The 18,643-nt window shown below is 51.0% G+C and overlaps 1 protein-coding gene across 1 annotated transcript in view; it reads left to right on the top strand.

Moving 5' to 3' along the window:
* Window positions 1–6,205: 6,205 nt before the first annotated feature.
* GAS6 (growth arrest specific 6) overlaps window positions 6,206–18,643 on the top strand; it is a 34,465-nt gene continuing 22,027 nt past the window's right edge. Inside the window, exons 1-3 of the mRNA XM_081815245.1 lie at window positions 6,206–6,361; window positions 6,611–6,777; window positions 17,818–17,842. Of these exons, the coding sequence (XP_081671371.1) occupies window positions 6,283–6,361; window positions 6,611–6,777; window positions 17,818–17,842 (271 nt within the window). The 5' untranslated portion in view covers window positions 6,206–6,282. The remainder of the gene's footprint in view (window positions 6,362–6,610; window positions 6,778–17,817; window positions 17,843–18,643) is intronic.

Here is an 18,643-nt window from a genome sequence, read left to right as displayed (position 1 = left end):
CGCTTCCTGTGGTCCTCAGCCTCCACGAGGTTCCCCTGTCCGGGCAGTTCTCCTGTGCTGGCCTGAAGATAGGAATGTCTTTGGATTGGTTAGCAGGAGCCCCTCCAGCTACCATCTACTTTGTTAGTCAGATGAAGGAGGAGTTGACCAGGCTAGAGTAGACACCTTACCTGGAAACAGATGTTGTTTCTACGTGAAGATCACTACGGCATTCTATAAAACCACCTATGTGGGAACATTGGTACAAAACCCACTGTAAGTCACAGGCTGCAAAGGGTTCCCCCAGGTGCAATGTAGGGGAGTAACCATCTTGGGATGCCCCGAGCTGAGGGGGTCTGGGACCTAGGACTTTTGATTTTAAAACTGGGAACATCCCTGAAACACTGGGACCAGTTTGTCCCCTCGGGGAAGACCCTGAAGGAATCCATGAAAGGACTTCCATCCTAATGAGGTCTGACCACCTTCATTCACTATGGTAAGTAGTGTTTTGCAAACTTTTTGACCACAGCCCTCAGTAATAAATATATTTTACATCATGATCCAGTCCATACTCACAAAAACAGGTATTGTAGAAATAAAGAACTCATATCCAATAAAACTCTGCATCATTAAAAACCACTGGTTAACAAAACACTAAATTTTGTTAAATTAAGAACCCACTGGGGGTGCCTGGGTGGCTTAGTCAGTTGGGCATCCAACTCTTTATTTCAGCTTGGGTCGTGGTCTCGGGGTTGTGGGGTCGAGCCTCATGCTGGGCTCCACGCTCAGCAGGGAGTCTGCTTAGGATGCTCTCTCTCCCTCTCCCTCTGCCCCTTCCCCTGCTCTTGCTCTCTCTATAATTAATTAATTAATTAATTAAATCTTTTAAAAAACCCACTAAATCAGTGGGTTGCAAAACATACTTTAAAGAAAAAAAAAACATTAAAATATGACTGGGGACTTCTGCTTCTGGACAAGATAGAGTAACAGAGACCAGATTTACCTTCCTGCCTGGGACAACTGAACAACCAGACAAATATATGAAATAACAGTTTTTGATACACTAGTAATTAGATAACAAAGGAGTGAACCCTAAGGGACAGGAAATAAATGAGGTGGGCCCTGGGATTGCCAAGGTCACTGGCTAGACAGAGAGGTGAGGTTGCTGGGCATGGAGAAGCCGCCCATGTGGAGCCGCCAACTGCCAAGGAAGGAGAGGGCTGTGCAGAGAGACCTGCAGAGACCCCTCAGGTCTTCAGCTGATCATCACAAGGAGACGAAGGTGGGCCAGACTCAGCTATGATGTTCAACAGGTTAGGTGCATTGCATGCATTTTTAACTTATGATATTTTCAATGTATGCTGGGTTTACCAGGATATAATTCCATTGTAAGTTGAGGAAGATTTGTATTAGAAAGATGTAAAATTTCAAGTTGATGACCTCAGCTTCTATCTTAAGAAACTAGATAAAGAAAAGAAAATGAAATGCAGTGTAAACAGAAGAAAGAAAATGATAAAAATTAGGTTGCATAATGATAAAATGGAAAACAGAAAAATAATAGAGAAATAACATTAAACCAAAAGCTGGTTATTTGAGAGGCAACAATTGTTGCCTCTCTAGCCAGAATGATGCAGACAAAAAGAGAAAAGACACAAATTATCAATATTGAGAATGAGAGAGGTGTCATCACTACAGATCTGCAAATATTAAAGGAATATTATGAGTAACTTTATGCCAATATATTCAATCACTTAGATGAAATAGCAAATGTCTTCAAAGGCACAAACTACCAAAGCTCACTCATGAAGAAACAGATAATCCAAATAACCTTATATCTGTGAAAGAAATTGAATTTATACCTTCCCACAAAGAAAATTCCAGGTATGCATGGCATTACTGATAAACTTCGTCAATCATTTACGGAATAAATAACACAAATTCTTCACAAACTCTTCCATTAAACTGAATAGGAGGAAGCACTTAACAACTCATTCTATGAGGCCAGGCTTTCTTGGGCACAAACCAGATAAAGACAAGACAAGACAAGAAAATACTCTTGGGATGCCTGGGTGGCTCAGTCAGTTAAGCATCTGCCTTCAGCTCAGGTCCTGGGAGGGAGTCCCGCATCGGGCTCCCTGCTCAGCGGGGAGCCTGCTTCTCCCTCTCCCTCTGCCTGCCACTTCCCCTGCCTGTGCTCTCTCTCTCTCTCTGTCAAATAAATTAATAAAATCTTTTAAAAAAAAGAAAGAAAATACTCTTATAAACTCTCAAATATTAACTAATACATCATAACCAGGTGAGGTTCTTCCCAGGGATGCAAGGTTGACTTGACATTGGAAAATCAATCAAGGTAATTCACATATTAATGAGTGAAAAAAGAAAAAAAATATGACTGTTTCAACAGATGCAGAAAAAGCATTTGACAAAATCCAATATCCATTTCTTTCTTTTTATTTTTTAAATTTTTTTTCCAATATCCATTTCTAATGAAAAAAACTCAGAAAACTAGAAATGGAAGCTCATCTTGATGAAAAGCATCTATGAAAATCCTACAGCTAACATCATACTTAATGGTGAAAGACTGAATTGTTTCCACCTAGCATCAGGATCCACTGTCACCATTTCTAGTCAACATTGTAGTGGAGGTTGCTAGACAGTCAATAAGGCAAGAAAAGAAGTAAAAAGCACCCAGATTTGAAAGAAGATTTGCTATATTTACAGACAACATGATCATCTATGTAAAAAATTCTATTGAATCTACCTAAAAACATTGAAACTAATAGTTTAGTTAAGCAAAGTTGTAGGATAAAAGATAAATATACAAAAAGCAAATATTTAAACAATCAGAAATTGAAATTGTAAAATTCCATTTACAATAGGATGGAAAAATGTGAAATATGTGGGAATGAATTCAAAGTGGATGATAGTTTTAAATGTAAAACGTAAATCTATAAAACTTCTGGAAGAAAATATTTGTGACCTTGGGTTAGGAAAATATAATTTGAAAAGCAGAATTCATTAAAAATAATAATAATAAACTGTACTTCAAAATTAAGAAGAGAAAGAGCAGAGTTTCATTGTTTAATAGAATGAAAAACCAAGTCACAGACTGGAATAAATGTTTGCAAATCACAGTCTGACACAGGACTTGTGTCCAGAAGATTTAAACAACTCTTAAAACTCAGAAAAATAAGTCAATAATTGGAAAAACAAAGTAAAAAACAAAAGATAATAAAATTTAAATGGACATTTCACCAAAGAATATATTTGGATGGCAATAAGCACGTTAAAATTTGCTCAACATCATTAGTTATTAGAAAAATGCAAATTCACGTCACAAGGGAATACCACTGCAGACCTGCTAGGATGGCTAAAATTAAAAAGACTAACCATGGCAAGTGTGCATGGGATATGGAGCAACTGAAACCCCCACATAAATATGGGTGGAAACATAAAATGGTAATTCACTTTGACAAAGTTTGTCAGTTTCTTAAAAAGTTAGTCCAATGTCACATCCTCCATATTTCCTCAAGAGAAATAAAAAGCTTATGTGCATACAGTAACTTATACACAAATGCTCACAGCCGCCTTATTGGTAATAATCAATAACTGGAAACGAGCCAATGTCCAGCAGCCGGCAGGTTCTAAGCAAACTGTGGCATATCCATACAAGGGAATACTACCAAAAAAAAAAAAAAGGAATAAACTATTGATACAGGCAACAATGTAGGTGAATCTGAGAATAAAAATGCCTAGTGAAAAGCCAGACAAAAAGCACGTACTGTATGATTCCTTTTATGTAAAATTCCAGAAAATGCAAACTTTTCTATAGTGACAGAGAGTGAGCCAGTGATTTTGCCTGGGAATGGAGGTGAGGGTGGGGCCGGGACACTCAGGAGGATGGAATTACCAAAGAGCACCAGGAAATGTTTTTAAGTGATGGGTATGCTCTTATCTTGATCGTGGGGGTGGTTTGACAGATACACCCGTGCATCATAGATATGTCAAAACTTATGCAGCTTATATTTCCCCATGCCTCAATGAAGCTGCTTTAAAAACAAAGAAACCCTAATATGATTGATTTGGTCAGCACCCAGCACACTGCCTTTTAAGACAAAATGGCAAGTACTCAACTCAGTTTATTGAGTGGATACATAAGGGAATGGTCTTAGTGCCTTGAAATCATCATCACCTACAGATGAGATGGCAGAAGGGAGAAGGCAGAACTTTCATTTCCCTACAAATACGTCGTTTCCTATACCCCCACTTTGACCCCACTTCACACTTTCATCCCATTTTGTCCCTGGCTAGAGAAGCCACTGGCTTTCCTTCTCTGACCACAGAGGGTTGATAGTCCACACAGAGCATCTATGGCCCTGGGTCTAACTTCCTCTTGTGGAGGTGAGCTCTCTACTTCATCATCGTTATTTCAGGGTATATAATAGAGTGTCTGACAACTCTTTCCAGCTTTGGAAGTCATTATCCAAATTGTTTCTTATCTATTTTCTGTTTCTGCCTTAGTGGGAGTTTTCTGCATTGGTAACAGAGTTAGCTTGGGTCAGCCACTTCCCTTGCCCCCTGCATTTGCTTTCTGCATTCTGCAGTGATCAAAATGGTCAGGTGAGTGTGAAGACATTTTATTAAACCAAGTCTCTACATCATGGGAGGTGTTGGGGTTATTGAGATACCAACTCAGTACAACGGGTGAATGGGGAAGAGGGAGGAGGGGCTTGAGGTCCAGGTTAACAGGTCAAGGCCCCTTCCTGGACGGATGATGCTAATGCATGGTCACCTGAAGCACTGAGGCCACACCCAGTGTCCCTCCCAGAGGGACATAGAGAGGCCGTGACACTCACTCTTACTGGGATCAAACTCTGAGAATTGCAAGAACTCTATAAACTCTCTTCACCAAACACACACAAATAAGAAATAATTGCACACACTTCCTGAAATCTGTCCATGGGCCAGGGGTCTGGAACCCTAGGAAATAACAAAAGTGCAATTAATTAATTAAAGATCTGTGTAAATACACACTCGAGAATGTATCGCCCCACCCAGATTTTTGAAACCAGCGCTTCTCCTTAAGAACAACATGCAGGAAATTTAATGTACTGTTCTTTCTAAGCCCATGGCCTTGCAGGGTGCTTTCATCACTTGCTGGCCAAGGAGGGAGAGAGAGCTTTGCAGCTGAGGATCACAGGTGCAGACGACCTACCTATTAAAGTGTTAATGCTCTTTGAAGAGGGCTTTCATCAAAGTTCAACTCCCCGAATTTAACATATTAATGCTCATTAACCCCACCTTCAAACCTTGACCTCAAAGAATCCACAGCAATGACATTTCATTCCCACACTACAGAAGGTGAGGAGAAACTGAGGTCTAGACTCTCAACGCTGAGCCCACAAATAAGATGACCGCGCATTTGGGGTGCGGGGGCAGGTCCCAGCGGGGCCCTGCGGAGGGCGGTGTCCAGGCCCTTCTCCCGCGCCGCTGGGCTCCCTGCCGGCTTCGGCCCCCCGTGAGTGGGCTGCTATGTTTTGGTTGTGGTTGGTTGTGTGTGTTTTGCCCGTGACTTTGCGAAATATCCCGGACGAGAGACAGAAAGTCTTGGTCTCTGGAACTAGCACAATGTTGCTTTCAGCTTAAGTATCTACTGGGAAACCTCAAGGTTTTCAATGTCATCGTTATGGGAAACAGAGATTACAAAAGGAAATAATTTCATCTCACTCCCTGGACCTCGCTGGGATTGGGTGTGACCTCAGTTTAGCTTTTCTTTGATGGTTTTAAGTCTTGAGAAAATGTGCTCAAGAATGAAGAATCCAAAAACGATGCGGTAGATTTGGGTTGGGGTGGCGATGGTGGGGCGAGGACGGGGTTTCAGTCTGGTACCTGGTCGGTCACCTTGTACCTGGCTGTTATTTCTTCTTCCCGTTTACCCCAGCCCCGATTAGATACCGCTCGAAGCAGCCACGTCTGCGGGACCCGCTCGCCCGGGGCCTCTGGTCTTCGTGGCGAAAACCTGCTCCCGCGCCGGGCGCGGGTGGGAGCCGGCGCGCCCCGCCCCCGCGCGGCCCCGAGGCCGGTCCTGCCCGCGCGCCCCGCCCCGGCCCCGGCCGCGAGCGCCGAGGTGCCGCCGCCGCCGGGATGTGACCTTCAGAGCCGCCTGCACGGGATGACCGGAGCCACCGCCCCGCGGCGCCCGCGGCTCGCCACGGCCTGCCGGGTGCTCTGAGCGCGCGCGCTCCCGGCCCGGTCCTCGTCCCCCCGGCCCTCGCCCCGCGCTCGCCCCGGCCCGGCCCCGCCATGCCGCCGCCGCCCGGGCCCGCCGCCGCCCTGGGCACCGCGCTCCTGTTGCTGCTGCTGGCCTCCGAGTCCGCGCACAGTGAGTACCAAGCGGGGTCGCGGCGCGGGCCGGGCCGGGAGTCCCCCTTCCCGCCCCAAAGGACCCCGCCGCCCCCAGGTGCCAGGGGAGCGCCGGTGCCTGCTCCGCGCGCCCCCCGGGCCCGCGCGCTGCCGCAGCATCCCCCGGCAGGCGGCTGCGAGGACTGCGCGTGCGGGGCGGGGTTGACGGCGTGTCCCCGTTCTGTCCCCGCTCTCTCCCGGCGCCGTCCTCCCGCCCGCGTTCGGGCAGCCGTGATGCTGCGGGCGCGCGAGGCGGCGCAGTTCCTGCGGCCCCGGCAGCGACGCGCCTACCAGGTCTTCGAGGAGGCCAAGCAGGGCCACCTGGAGAGGGAGTGCATTGAGGAGCTGTGCAGCCAGGAGGAGGCCCGGGAGGTGTTCGAGAACGACCCCGAGACGGTGAGCGCGCGGCGCCTTGGGGTTCGGGGCTGTGTGGGACCGTGGTGCGGAGCGTTGGGGCCGCCAGGGCTCCCGGGGCGCTGTCCCCGCAGCGCCGCACGGGGAACACCTGGTCCGTGCGCATTGCTGCTGAGCCTCGGGGCTGCTCCCCGCAGACTTCCCTTCCCCCACTGCGCAGTGAGCCACTCGAGTTGGGGGGACCCTGCTGCGGTCAGGTCTCACATCCAGAATCCTTGAACACCGTTTGGGCATGGAGGAAGCACAGGGCCATAGGGGTCCCCTGTCCCACCCTCAAGCCTGCGCCACATCTTTTGAGCCCCATTCCTCCTGGTGACTCCAGGGGCTCCCACGGTTGTTAGCAGATGTGTAAGTGGGTCCTCTTGAGACCCTCAGTTATCTTCCCCCAGCAGGCCTCTGGAGGCAGCCACTTTATTTATTTATTTAAAGATTTATTTATGAGAGAGAGAGAATCTCAAGCAGACTCCCAGCTGAGCCCGGAGCCCTACCCCGGGCTCCATCTCACGACCCTGAAATCACCACCCTAGCTGAAACCAAGCGTCGGGTGCTCAACCAACTGTCCACCCAGGCGCCCCTGAAGGCAGCCACTTTAAAGGAGATAGACAATAGACAACACCTCTACCGTTTTTAAGATGTAAAAGAAATACAGTGTTTAAAAGCCCAAACAGCTTCCTACCCCTCCCCACTCCATGGATTGGAAGTGAGGTGTGGGCTGCCCACAGCCCCTGGATCCTCCTCGAGGCGGATGGAGCGTGTGCTTGAAAGAGGAACTGAGAGATGTGGAGTCTGGAACTGCTTGCTACAGCAGGTCCCAAAATACCACTACAGGAATAGGACTAGAACATATGCGGGAGGGGTGGGCAGGAGGGCTGGGGTCGGGGGCCCAGCCAGGGCGACCCACATGGGGCGCCTTTCAGCAAGGTGCTCTTTCGAAGCAGCTGGTGACTCCAGGAGCCTGGTTGTGCTGGCTCAGGACACATTTCTATTAATAATGTCCTTGGGGAATGTGGGGCGTCGGGCAGCCAACTGCAGGGAACAGCCCAAGTGTGGACTCAGCATCTGCTCAGGAGCCTGCCCTCTTGCCGGAGGGGACCCATAGGACCCTGCCTGTGTATCTGTCCCAGGGCAAATGCCTTTGGAAAGTGGGAGTGTGGAAATTGGATGGACTTTGTACCATGAGGTCAGGGTGATTTCACAGCTGTTTTTGGTTCTACCGGGATTTTTCTTTTAAAGAATTCTGGGATGAAATAAACCTTGCATGCAGTAAATGGATGGTTCTGTGTGGCCCATATAGGCTTTTATTTTTACTTGTATTTCTCACCAATGGGCATGACAACCCCTTTTTGGCCCTTTCTGAAGCAAGCTTTAACAGGATGGCCGGCCTCGAGCTGTTCTCCTTGGGCAAGTTGTTGCCATGGGGCCGCTCTGGGAAGGTTGTTTTCCCCAGGGCCACTGCCCTCCGAGTTCACAGCAGCACGGTTTCAATGTTGCTGTAAGGAACAGGGTTGCTGATCTTCTCTGGCCTGTTTTCCGGTTTCTTTAATGATGAATCCTGGTGGCCCCATGAGTCATTCCCTGCAGAGGATTGCCGAGGGCCTAGCAGCAGGGCTGTGTGCCTGGCCACCAGGCAGCTGCAGGATTGTGTGGCAGGTGCGGGGTGCTCCCCCACCCCAGACCCTGTACAGAGACCATGGAATAGGGCTTACAGGTGACAAGAGTTCTGGGCAACGAGGCTACCACCCACCCCAACCAGCTCGTGCCCAGCCAGGCCGCACTCACCCAGGACGGCAAGGCCCTGACCTGGCTTTTCCTTGTTGCCTGGACATACTGTGCATTAACCACAGTGTCCTTCCCAGAGCTTTAATCCCCTCTCTGGTTTTAATGGCTTTTATGTTTTAATGATAACTTTATTTACAAATGTCTGCTACAAAGGCAAGAAAAGGAAAGCATGCTCACAATCCCATGATTTTAACGCAATCCAGTGCTCTCTGGGTGCGTTCCTGTCTGGGACGTCACAGTCGCCCTTGCCTCCTAGGCCTGTCATCCCTACGGCCAGCCCAGCATGGACTTGTCAACTTCTCTCATAGCAAAGCCATCCATAACCATCCAGGATTCTGTCCTTACCAGCCCCTAGCTGCAGGAGTGCCTGCATCTTTCCCTTCATTTACCCGTTTCCCAGGTTAGCCCGGCTACTATGGTGTCTTCCCTCAAGGTCAGCTGGGTTGCAGACCCTTCATTTTAACCTGTTCTGGTGTAGACTGTAGTGAAGACTGTTTGCCTTGCTGTCTGGATTTGGCCCTTGGGCATGTGGAACGCTGGGAGCTGCCAGGCTAGGAACAGGGGTCCCCCTCACCACCGTGGGGGACTCTGGAAGTGGCCAGCCTGTCTTCAGTGGCTCAGTGGGAGCCACACATGACCACCGGCCGGGGCTCTGGCTTTGGTGGAGGGGGTAACACTGCGCTTTCTTGCTGATTTCCTGCTGACGGAGAAGGCAGTTCTGCCCTCCTGGTCCATTCCCAGGGTTCTGGGGCACACCGGTGAGTGAGCCCAGGGAGGTACTGGGGGAGCTCAGCCCTGCCCCCCAGGTGGGTGGGCTTGAGCCAGACCTGAAGCCAGCTCTGGGCTGCAAATGTACTTCCCGATATTTGGGGGCTTCTGCTAGAGCTCAGACTGCAAGCTGGGTGTTCCTGCCTGATCTGGATTGTTCCAGACTAGCCTATCTTCCTCTCTGGGAAGGGAAGTGACCTTCACAGCAGGTAGCTCCTAGCACAATGGCCCCTTCCTGGTTCCAGGGGTTATCACACACCTATGCTGGAAAGGAAGGGGACCTGGGGGGTCTTCCTGACTCCCAGGCATCCTGGCCACCCACCCGCTTCCCTCCTGGGGGCAGATGGTCTTCCCCCACACTCCTCAGGACCCGGGGGAGTGTCCTAGGCTCCCCATTGTTGCCACCACTAAACCTCCTCTGCAGGGCTCAGGCGGAGTTAGATTCCCTCCTTATCTGTTTCCTCTCACATGGTTACTCTCCCTGCCTGGCATTTCCCTCTCCTTCGCTTGTCTTCAGTCCAGCTTCCCACACAAGACCCCAGCTGTCTCTGAGATTCTCCTAAGCTCACCGGAGGCCAGCCCAGTGGAGTCACCTACTTAAATCCTTTAAGGCAGGCGGGTTCCAGACGCCGGATGCCACTTCGGTAATCAGGCTTTGCTTCCGGAAAGGGTTCTGGACAAAAGACTTACCCCGCCTGACCTGCCGCACAGATGCATTTCTATACCTCACAGCGCCTGGGAGTCTGGCCCTCGCAGCCAGCCGCAGCCTGGTGGTACGAGAAAAATTCCAGGCCCTAGTTCTTGACCCATCACCTCGTTTAATTGGAGCTACAAACTATTCACAACACTCAAGCACAGGCCAGAGGGTAGGTGTGTGACCACTGGCCTGTGCTTGAGCTCACACGAGTCCACCCTCCCCAGTCTCTGTCCATCTCTGTCTCTCAGGTGTGGGGGGACCCGGTGGTGGTGGTGGAGGGTCAGCTTCAAAGCGCTGCAGCATTGGTCCAAGGACACCTGTCTTCCTGAGACCCCCCTTCTTTAGGGACAGCTTGGGGACAGGCATCCCTATGGAGAGGAAAGCTTCTCCCTCAAGTCGCCCCTCGTTGGGGTGGCCCCAGCAGGAGGGCAGAGAGGAAGGAAGAAGGGACCTTGTTACCCCCAGTGACTTGCCTCTGCAGTGCGGGTGCCCTGGCTAGGGAGGTGACACCCTGGCTGGGCCTCCACCATAGCCTCTAGCTGCCCCCTTGCCCCCCCCCCACGCACAGCTACACACACACTCTTCTCTGTGTGACCTTGGGGTGGCCTGCACACCTCACCCTACACAGGCCCAGCCCGTCTCCTTCCTTGGGGTCCTCCTGCTCCCACCGACCCCTGTGGACTGAGGCCTCCCCTCCTGGACCCTCTCCTTCTTGGGCTTTCGGCCCTGGAAGGCCTTGGGGAAGCCAGTCCCAGGGGCTGGTCTTGCTTTGTCTGAGCTGGTTCCTGCTTCGCTCAGAGGCTGGTAGACAGGCCAGTGAGCCCAGCACGAGCAGGCCCGCTAACCCACTTTGTTGCCCCATATTCGTGTTACTCTCAGGAGTCTGTAGGGACTTACACTGGGCTCTCCAGCCTAATCACAGACCAGGCCCTGTGGATGGCATGTCGCGTCCTTGCCAGTGGGCTCAACATCTGCAGAAAACCAATTAAAGACATTTTTGGAAAACACTGAACGTCTGCCTTTGTTATTTAGGAACAAAACAGCCTTTTAAGAATCTGATGCTGTTTGAGTCCGGTGCGGCCTGTTTCTTGAGAGTCCAAGTAGCTGGGGCCAGGCCATTCCAAACACGTCCCAGGCCGTCCCTTTGCTCCGGCACGGCTGGCAGGCACCCCGCTCTTTCCTCTTCCCTAAGTTCGGAAGCAGGGGCTGTTTCTGTGATGCAGCATCTATCGGGGCTCAGGGTGGTGTCGGACGTCAGCAGTGCTCGGTGCCTGGCAATGCGCATCCAAGAGCCCCCTGCAGACCCAGTGTGTGCTTCTAAGTTTTGGCCCTGCCAGGGTACAGTTCGTTGAAAGTGTTATCCCTTTTCAGGAGTTGGAAGCAAAAGAACTCGGGAACCACATCAGGCCTGCTTCAGGTGATCACACCAATTACGAACGTATCGTTCAGATGAGATAGTGATGTGTGACTCTATTATTTGTTTTCTCAGACTTCATTTTTCAGACTTGAGAATTGTTCCTGGTATTAGTGCGCATGGTAATAACACACATTTTTCCACATCTGTCCCCCAAACCTGCCATCTAGACCCGGGTTGTGGGGGCCCCTTCTTGGAACATGCAGCGCTGTGGAAGTCACAGCTGGAATCAGCCAGCCCCTGGGGGCAGGCCTGTGCGGGCCACCCCTGCAGCTGCACGTCTCCGCACGGGGGCTGCTGAGGCCGGGCCGGCGCGTCCGCCCAGCACGGCGGGCATGGCTGGCGGCCTCGGGTGCAGCCCCCAGGCGACCCTCCGATTTGGACACACGTCTCTCTAGCACGATGCTTCCAACTGAGATGGAGGGACTTGCTAGGACGTTGCTGTTGGCGGTTGTCAGGGGCCAGTGGTGTGAGTCTGTGCAGCGGACCCCAGGTTCCAAGGCAAACCCGCCGTTTGTGACGGAAGGATCGCCTTGGGTCTGCCCCGAGCGCTTGCCGCGGCTGCAGGCTCTGGGCCGCTCCGCGTCCACACCATGCTTCTCCTGTGCCAGACGCACAGCGAAACACCTCACGAGCACACCATGATTTTGCGTGACTCTGGAGAGGCACCAAGATGCACTTAAACTTCCCTTTCCTAAACCAGGAACAAGCTTTGCAATAGTGTTGGTCACAGCGTCGTAGGATGTGGTGGTGGGCCCTCATTCCAGGTGCTCGAGAAGTTGAGGCCTGGGAATTTACGTGGGGACTTGTGCAAGTTAGCTCTTCATTGGGAGGATGCAGATGGAAACTCAGGTCCCTGGGCCCCAAGGTCAGCATGTCAGCATGAAGCGGTTGACCTTCAGAGGTGAGAAGGGTCTACACTGCCTGCTACTGGGTGACTCCCACATGGTTATGTTTCATTCTGAAACTGGTTATGAAAAGGGCCCCAAGACCCCAGCTCTTCAGGGGGCTGTAGCCACTCCCTGGGACCCCACTGGCTCAGGCCCCTGTCCTTGTCGCCCCAGTGTGTGTTGGGCACCGGGGGATGGTCCTGGGGGCTGTGGGGGAGTGTGCAGCTGCAGGCATCAGCTTTCAGCCCTACCACTGGGTGATGATGCCCAGGATTTTGTCCCACAGGAATTCCTAACAACAAACATGCACTTTAGTGTCTGAGGAAGGAAGAGGAACACCGCGGCCTTGTGGGGTGTTTCTGGGGCCTGCCCCCCTTGCAGGGCTGGCCCGGAGGTGCTCTGGGCTCGACAGCGGCTGGGGAGCTGCCCAGCAAGGGTAGGGGTGCCGTGTTTCCTTCTGGCTTGTGGAATGCTTAAGCAGGCACCGGGTTTGGAGACTTAGGAGATGAATTTGGGAGAAAGAAAGGAAAGAAGGATTTTGTGTGAACCATGCTTAGAGAAACATGCACAGACTGCGTGATGATGGCCTTGGGGATTGAGCCTCTCCATGCAGGCCAAGGGGCCTGAGCTTGCCCGCTGATAGCAGGGAATCTCTCTGAGAGCCATCGTATAAACAGTGAGACCTTGGTCGTGAGTTCCTCCGGTAAGGGCAAAAGCCGGAAAGAAAAAGCCTCAGTAAGAGCAATTCAAGTTGTCGTGACTTTGACAAGTTTTCCCTTAGAGGTCAAGTTTGCTAGCAAGACAACACAAAGGTCAAAGGATTAGTCAGTTTTTCTGACCCTTTCTTATGGAAAACGCCTTATATTTGTATCATGTAAATAAGCAAAGTTATTGTGACATACAAGCTTTGTTAAATAGTTTAAAGATTTTTGGAAGCAAAATTTCAGGCCGTTATTTATTAAAGGAAGTAATACATTCTTAATTTACTGAAAGATCGCGGTGCTGTTCTACTGTTTAATGTTTAAGTGCTGTCACATTGGGCAAATCCAGATAGAAGTCCTAGATAAGAGTCACGCTCAGCTGATGCGGACTTGTCTCCGCCGTGCTGGCCGCGAGCGTCCTGTAAGTCCCCGGATGCGTCAGAGGGCAGGAATCTCGGACATTGGTGTGCACGGTGAGCCGCAGCATCACTGCTAAAAGGTGTCTCGGTTCCCCTGGTTCACCGCGTCCCTGCAAGGACCTCACTTGCCTCTGAGGGGCTCAAAGAGTTAAAGGAGATTTGGACATGAAGGTATTTACGAGCTGTCAGTTGCCAAGTTCTAGAATTTCCCAACAGCATGTGGTCCCATTCAGAAGCTACATCAGGGTTGACTGTGCTCAGTCCACACTCTGAGCCCAGGTAATGCTTCTGTCTTGATAAATGTACATGTTGACCGACTAGGCTTGTGTGGTTTTTGCCCATTTTTGGAAGGCAGATCTGCTCTCAGACTGTTGAGTCGGGTAAAGAGACCACCACAAACCCCACCAAGCCTCAGAAGAAGCCCAGGGGAAGAAGTGCACAGGATGGCCCTTGGAGGGGATTCTGGAGCTATGGGCTGGGCAGGCTGCTGGGCGAGTGAGCTTGCCCAGCTCATCAGTGCTTCTGGAGCTGGAATTCCAGAATGGACTGTCCTGAGATAGGGGAGGAGATGGGTGGCAGGTCGACAGCCCACAGGTGACTGCCCCGTGGGGAGGGTGGGCAGCTCCATGCTGTTCTTGACTTTTACCCTGAGGGGGGCCCTGGGGGCACAGACCCTGCCAGTCAGACTGGGGTCCCAGGGGTCATGCAGGGCAGAGGCTGATGGGAGGTTCTGCCCACAAATGGTAATTCTCAAGGATTTCACCAGCCACCTATTGTCCTTTTCTGCAGTTCCCTTCTTAGTGAAGGGACAATCTGGGTGACAACATAATTAAGGAGCAGAGACAGGGGAGGTCCTCTCATGGAAACACTGTCCTGTGGTTTCAGCTCACGTTAGACGAAAGTGGACGGAGCCTGTCCTTGGGCATAGGTTCCCGTGTTTATAAACCCTCAGGGAACAGGAGCATGGGAGAATGGTGTCTGACAGGAAGGCTGCGTTTTTTGGAGGCCTCAACTCTGTTTGCACGGGGATGAGCTCTAGCAGGTGGGCTCTCGGCCAAGACCGCGCGCTGAGCCTCCTGGAACCAGGCACTCTCCCGTAGATGGGGTGTGAGCTCCACACAGGGCTGCTTCGCTCACGGACGACCCTTGCCAACAGTGGTGACAACTCAACTGAGTCTCACATGCACCATGGCTCATCGCCCCCGGGGGGTGGGCCCTTGGTGTGAACGGCAGAAGGAAAGCTGGGCAAATGGCAGTTAATCGAAGGATCTAAGCTTTAAAAATGTACTGGCAGCTTGGAAGCTTAAGGAACCATAGTACTGATACTTCCAAGTTTTGAAATAGACAAGCTAAGAGCACTGATTTAGATTTTTCTCCCAGTGTGCTTATCTATGTTATAAGTAAAATTAAGAATCCAATACTTTGTCTAAGTCAGTGAAAATTGTAGGACTGTGTTTGCCTATTCATTCGTTCATCCATCCACTCTTCCATCTACCCACCCACCCATCCATCCACACTTCCATCTATCCACCATCTATCCACCCATCCATCCATCCACCCACCTACCCGTCCATCCACCCACCCATCCATCTATCCACCTACCCATCCATCCACCCACCCAACCACCCACTCTTCCATCCATCCATCCATCCATCCATCCATCCATCCACTCTTCCATCTGTCCACCCATCCATCCATCCATCCACCCACCCACCCATCCATCCATCCACCCACCCATCCACCCACTCTTCCATGCATCCATCCACCTACCCATCCATCCACTCTTCCATCCACCCACCCATCCATCCATCCACCCATTCACTCATTCTTCCATTCATTTATCATTCATTCACCTGTTTGGCAATGGCTCCTGAGGGCATTCAGGGGAACAGTCAGCTCCAGGCCAGGTATTGGGCAGATAGATGTTGTCCTTCCCCTCTGGGAGCTTCAGCTCACAGTTTAGCAGCCTGCAGTTTAGCTCACTCCCTTCTATCTTCAGCTGTTTAAGTAAAGCAGAAGCAAACCCCTGAGAAAAATGATTGCCAGGTGACAAATGGTCCCATTTCCAACCCCGGTGGTCCTGGCTATTCCCTACTCCTGACCCCACCCCAGTCCTCATGCAGCCCCATGCCAGGCCTTGCTCCTTATGTGGTCAAAAAGAAAGAGGGTAAGTTTGTAGGTCACTGATCCCTGGTTTTAAATCTGGTTGTCTGATCCCCATGGGGTAATGCTCATGAGAGTCAACCCAGCTCCTAAACCTCAGGCCACGGTTTATGTGTGGCCAATTTGTGGTGCAGGTGGGGGCCAGGTCCTGTGTTTGGTGCCCTTCACTCATGGAGATTTCCATAGGTCCTCCTCTCTGGTCAGAACTTTGAAGGACAGTTGGAAATGTCTCTTTCTCTTGGGAGAAAGCATAGCGGTTTTAGGTGTATTTATCTCAGCTTTGTAGTTATTCAGGGTTAACCATCTCTGCCCTAGATTAGCAGCCAAATTAGCATCATCCCCACCCCAAATAAATCTAGTGCACAAATTAGGATAAATTGTCACCAGGTTATGGCCCTGTGGTTTCAGAACCCACATTCCCGTAGGTGTGGTTAACTGAAGGGAGGTGCACATGTCTTTTCTCAGTGATGCTTTTCCACAACAATAGAACTCATTATTAAAACGTATGGCAAATAACTAGTAAAGTCATGGTTTTGAAAAATATAATAGAGCTTTCTGGAAAGCTGTGATAATGCCACCACTTACAACAACTGGGTTCTCTGCCCACCGTTCCTCATTGTTTCCAGTCTGATTCTTGGTTTTCTGAGTGGACACATCATGCACCCATCCTAAATCTTTCCTTCAGAGCCAGAGCCGTTCCCTTTGTGACAAAGTCTGGGGCCTCTGTTGTCCCTCTAAACCCAGAAGATACCACTGCCTGCCTGCCCTCGGCTGCGGGGGCTTTGTCAGGGCGCCCCTCCTCGCCGGCCTTCCCTGTCTGGGCGTTACCCATCGGTGACTGAAAGCCACACAAAGACATGAGGGTGGCGGGGTGCCCCCACCCTGACCAGCGCTGGCCTCCATCACATCTGCCTCAGTGGCGCCCTCACAACCGTCACACGAGCTGAAATAACAAACTCGCTCTGACCAGGACTTTTCTTTTAAAGGAGTTGTGAGTCTTTTTAAACCAGATCTTTACCAGAACATGACTTTCTGGAAACACATCTGAGGGCGTCTTTGCAAAGTGTCCCTGGCACCTCTGCCCGTGCTGTGGTAACTGGGGGGCTGGCCAGCCTGTGGGCAGCCCTGGGATCCCCTCTGCCTGTCACTGCAAAGGCAAGGCCAACCCTGGTCGGCGTGGTTCCGGTGACCATGTGCCATCCAGAGCTCGTCCTGGCTTCCCGACCTTGGTCACACGCCACAGTGTGTTGTGAACATCCATCTGCCCGTCTCTGATAACGGGCTCGTTTAACCGACCATGCCGTGGTGGCGCGGGTCGGATGGAACAACCTACCCTCACAGATTCGTACCCATATGCAGCCGACACCCAGCAGCTGGTGAGGGCCGCTCCTGCATCGCTCGGTTCCATCAGGGGGCGCATCTACGGCCAAGCTGCTCTGTGATGGACCCTAAGTGGGATACGACAGTGGACGGGTGGGGGCTGCTTTAACCAGCCCGTGGCCTGGCGTCTGTGGCTGGGGCCACGGACCCTGGGGACAGTCCCAGCTGCTCCCTGCTGTGGCCAACACGACTGGTCCTAGTATTGGACGGCCAACATGGACGATGCAGACCTCTTAATTTGCGTTCATGGACAGAAGGACCCCAGCTTGCACCCTCCATACCTCATCTAACACCAATTTCTTTTACCAGTACAGTGGATGCAAATCAGTGCTCATGTGCTCATGGTCCCACCCAGGTCTGCACAGCTCTGGGAGGAGCCTGGCGTCCGCGAGGGTCTAGACGATTATACCCATGGCCATCCTCATCCTATGAGACGCTTTACGCGGCACCACCTAGGTCCCTTAAATGACATCACTGTTGCTGCTTCCAGAAGGTCTAATCATATCAGCGGTTTTGCAAACATCATTCTGCAGAGCCTGCGTCAGCCGCCCGGGCTCTGCCCTCCCACTTCCTCTCCTCATGCCATGGTCTTCATGGCAGAAAGTGGCTTTCTGGGTGCTTCTCCTCTGCTGTTACTGGGCCAGCTGTGGAGAACCTCCCCCCCCCTTCCTCAGACACCTGTCTCCCTGGTGTCTGTCTCTGCCTGCTGGGGAGGAAGGCGAGGTCCCACTGCCCAGCTGCACCGGGGGCTGTTTGGGGAGCCTCGTACCATGTCAGTAAACTCTTGCCCCTTCTTCTTCTTTTTCCGCAGGACTATTTTTATCCAAGATACTTAGGTAAGTGTACATCCCTGCTTCTGAAGTTGTCATAAGAGAATAGAGGGGTATGTGTCACGTGTCCGAGACAGCTGAGCCAGCTCATGACCCAGTTACTCCCGGAGGGGAGGCTGTAATCCCACAGTAGGTTTGGGACTACGTAGAGCATGCCGGTCAAAACACCGGTTTGTGTCTTTCACGCCACAGGATCCGTGTTAACCTCGATCCAGTGCCATTATTTGCAAACAGCTTCTCGGCTCTGACTCCAGGCTTAACTTATTGTTTGGGAATGTGATTGATTTAGTGGGTCTCAGACATTTTGGTCTCAGGGTCTCTGCACTTCCAAAATTACTGAAGACCCCAAAGAACTTTTGTTCATGGGGGCTACATATGTTGATATTTGCCATATTATTAATCAGAACTGAGAACAGTAAAAACTGTTTTTGTTTAATTTGAACAAGAAGGAATGTATGAGCAGACACCCCTGGCCACCAAGCAGGGATGTCACTGTGCTGGTGGCCTCTGGAGAGCTCCCCTGTGCACTTGGGAGAGAAAGTAAAAGGACAAATGACAGCCCAGTCTAACCTGGACAATGAGAAAGAGCCCCTGATTTCTCTAAGAACTGTTCCTTTAATTAATACCATTTTAAGAAATTTTTGGATGCATATCACTTAATAATGAGATAAATCTATTCCAGGGTCTTCCTTTTTAATTTTGTAAAGTGCATTTTGGTAAATTTTCCATTGGCCTTATGTCCTCTTAGAGGTTCTTTCTCTGGATCTATATCTGGCAACAAGCAAAGTGGACCCATAATTGGCCCTG

The sequence above is a fragment of the Leptonychotes weddellii genome, chromosome 3 (genome assembly GCF_054177405.1).
Source record: "Leptonychotes weddellii isolate Sample4059 chromosome 3, ASM5417740v2, whole genome shotgun sequence".
NCBI classification, from domain to species: domain Eukaryota; kingdom Metazoa; phylum Chordata; class Mammalia; order Carnivora; family Phocidae; genus Leptonychotes; species Leptonychotes weddellii.
Note: the sequence above shows the minus strand (reverse complement) of the source record. Positions and strands in the feature narration are given on the sequence as shown.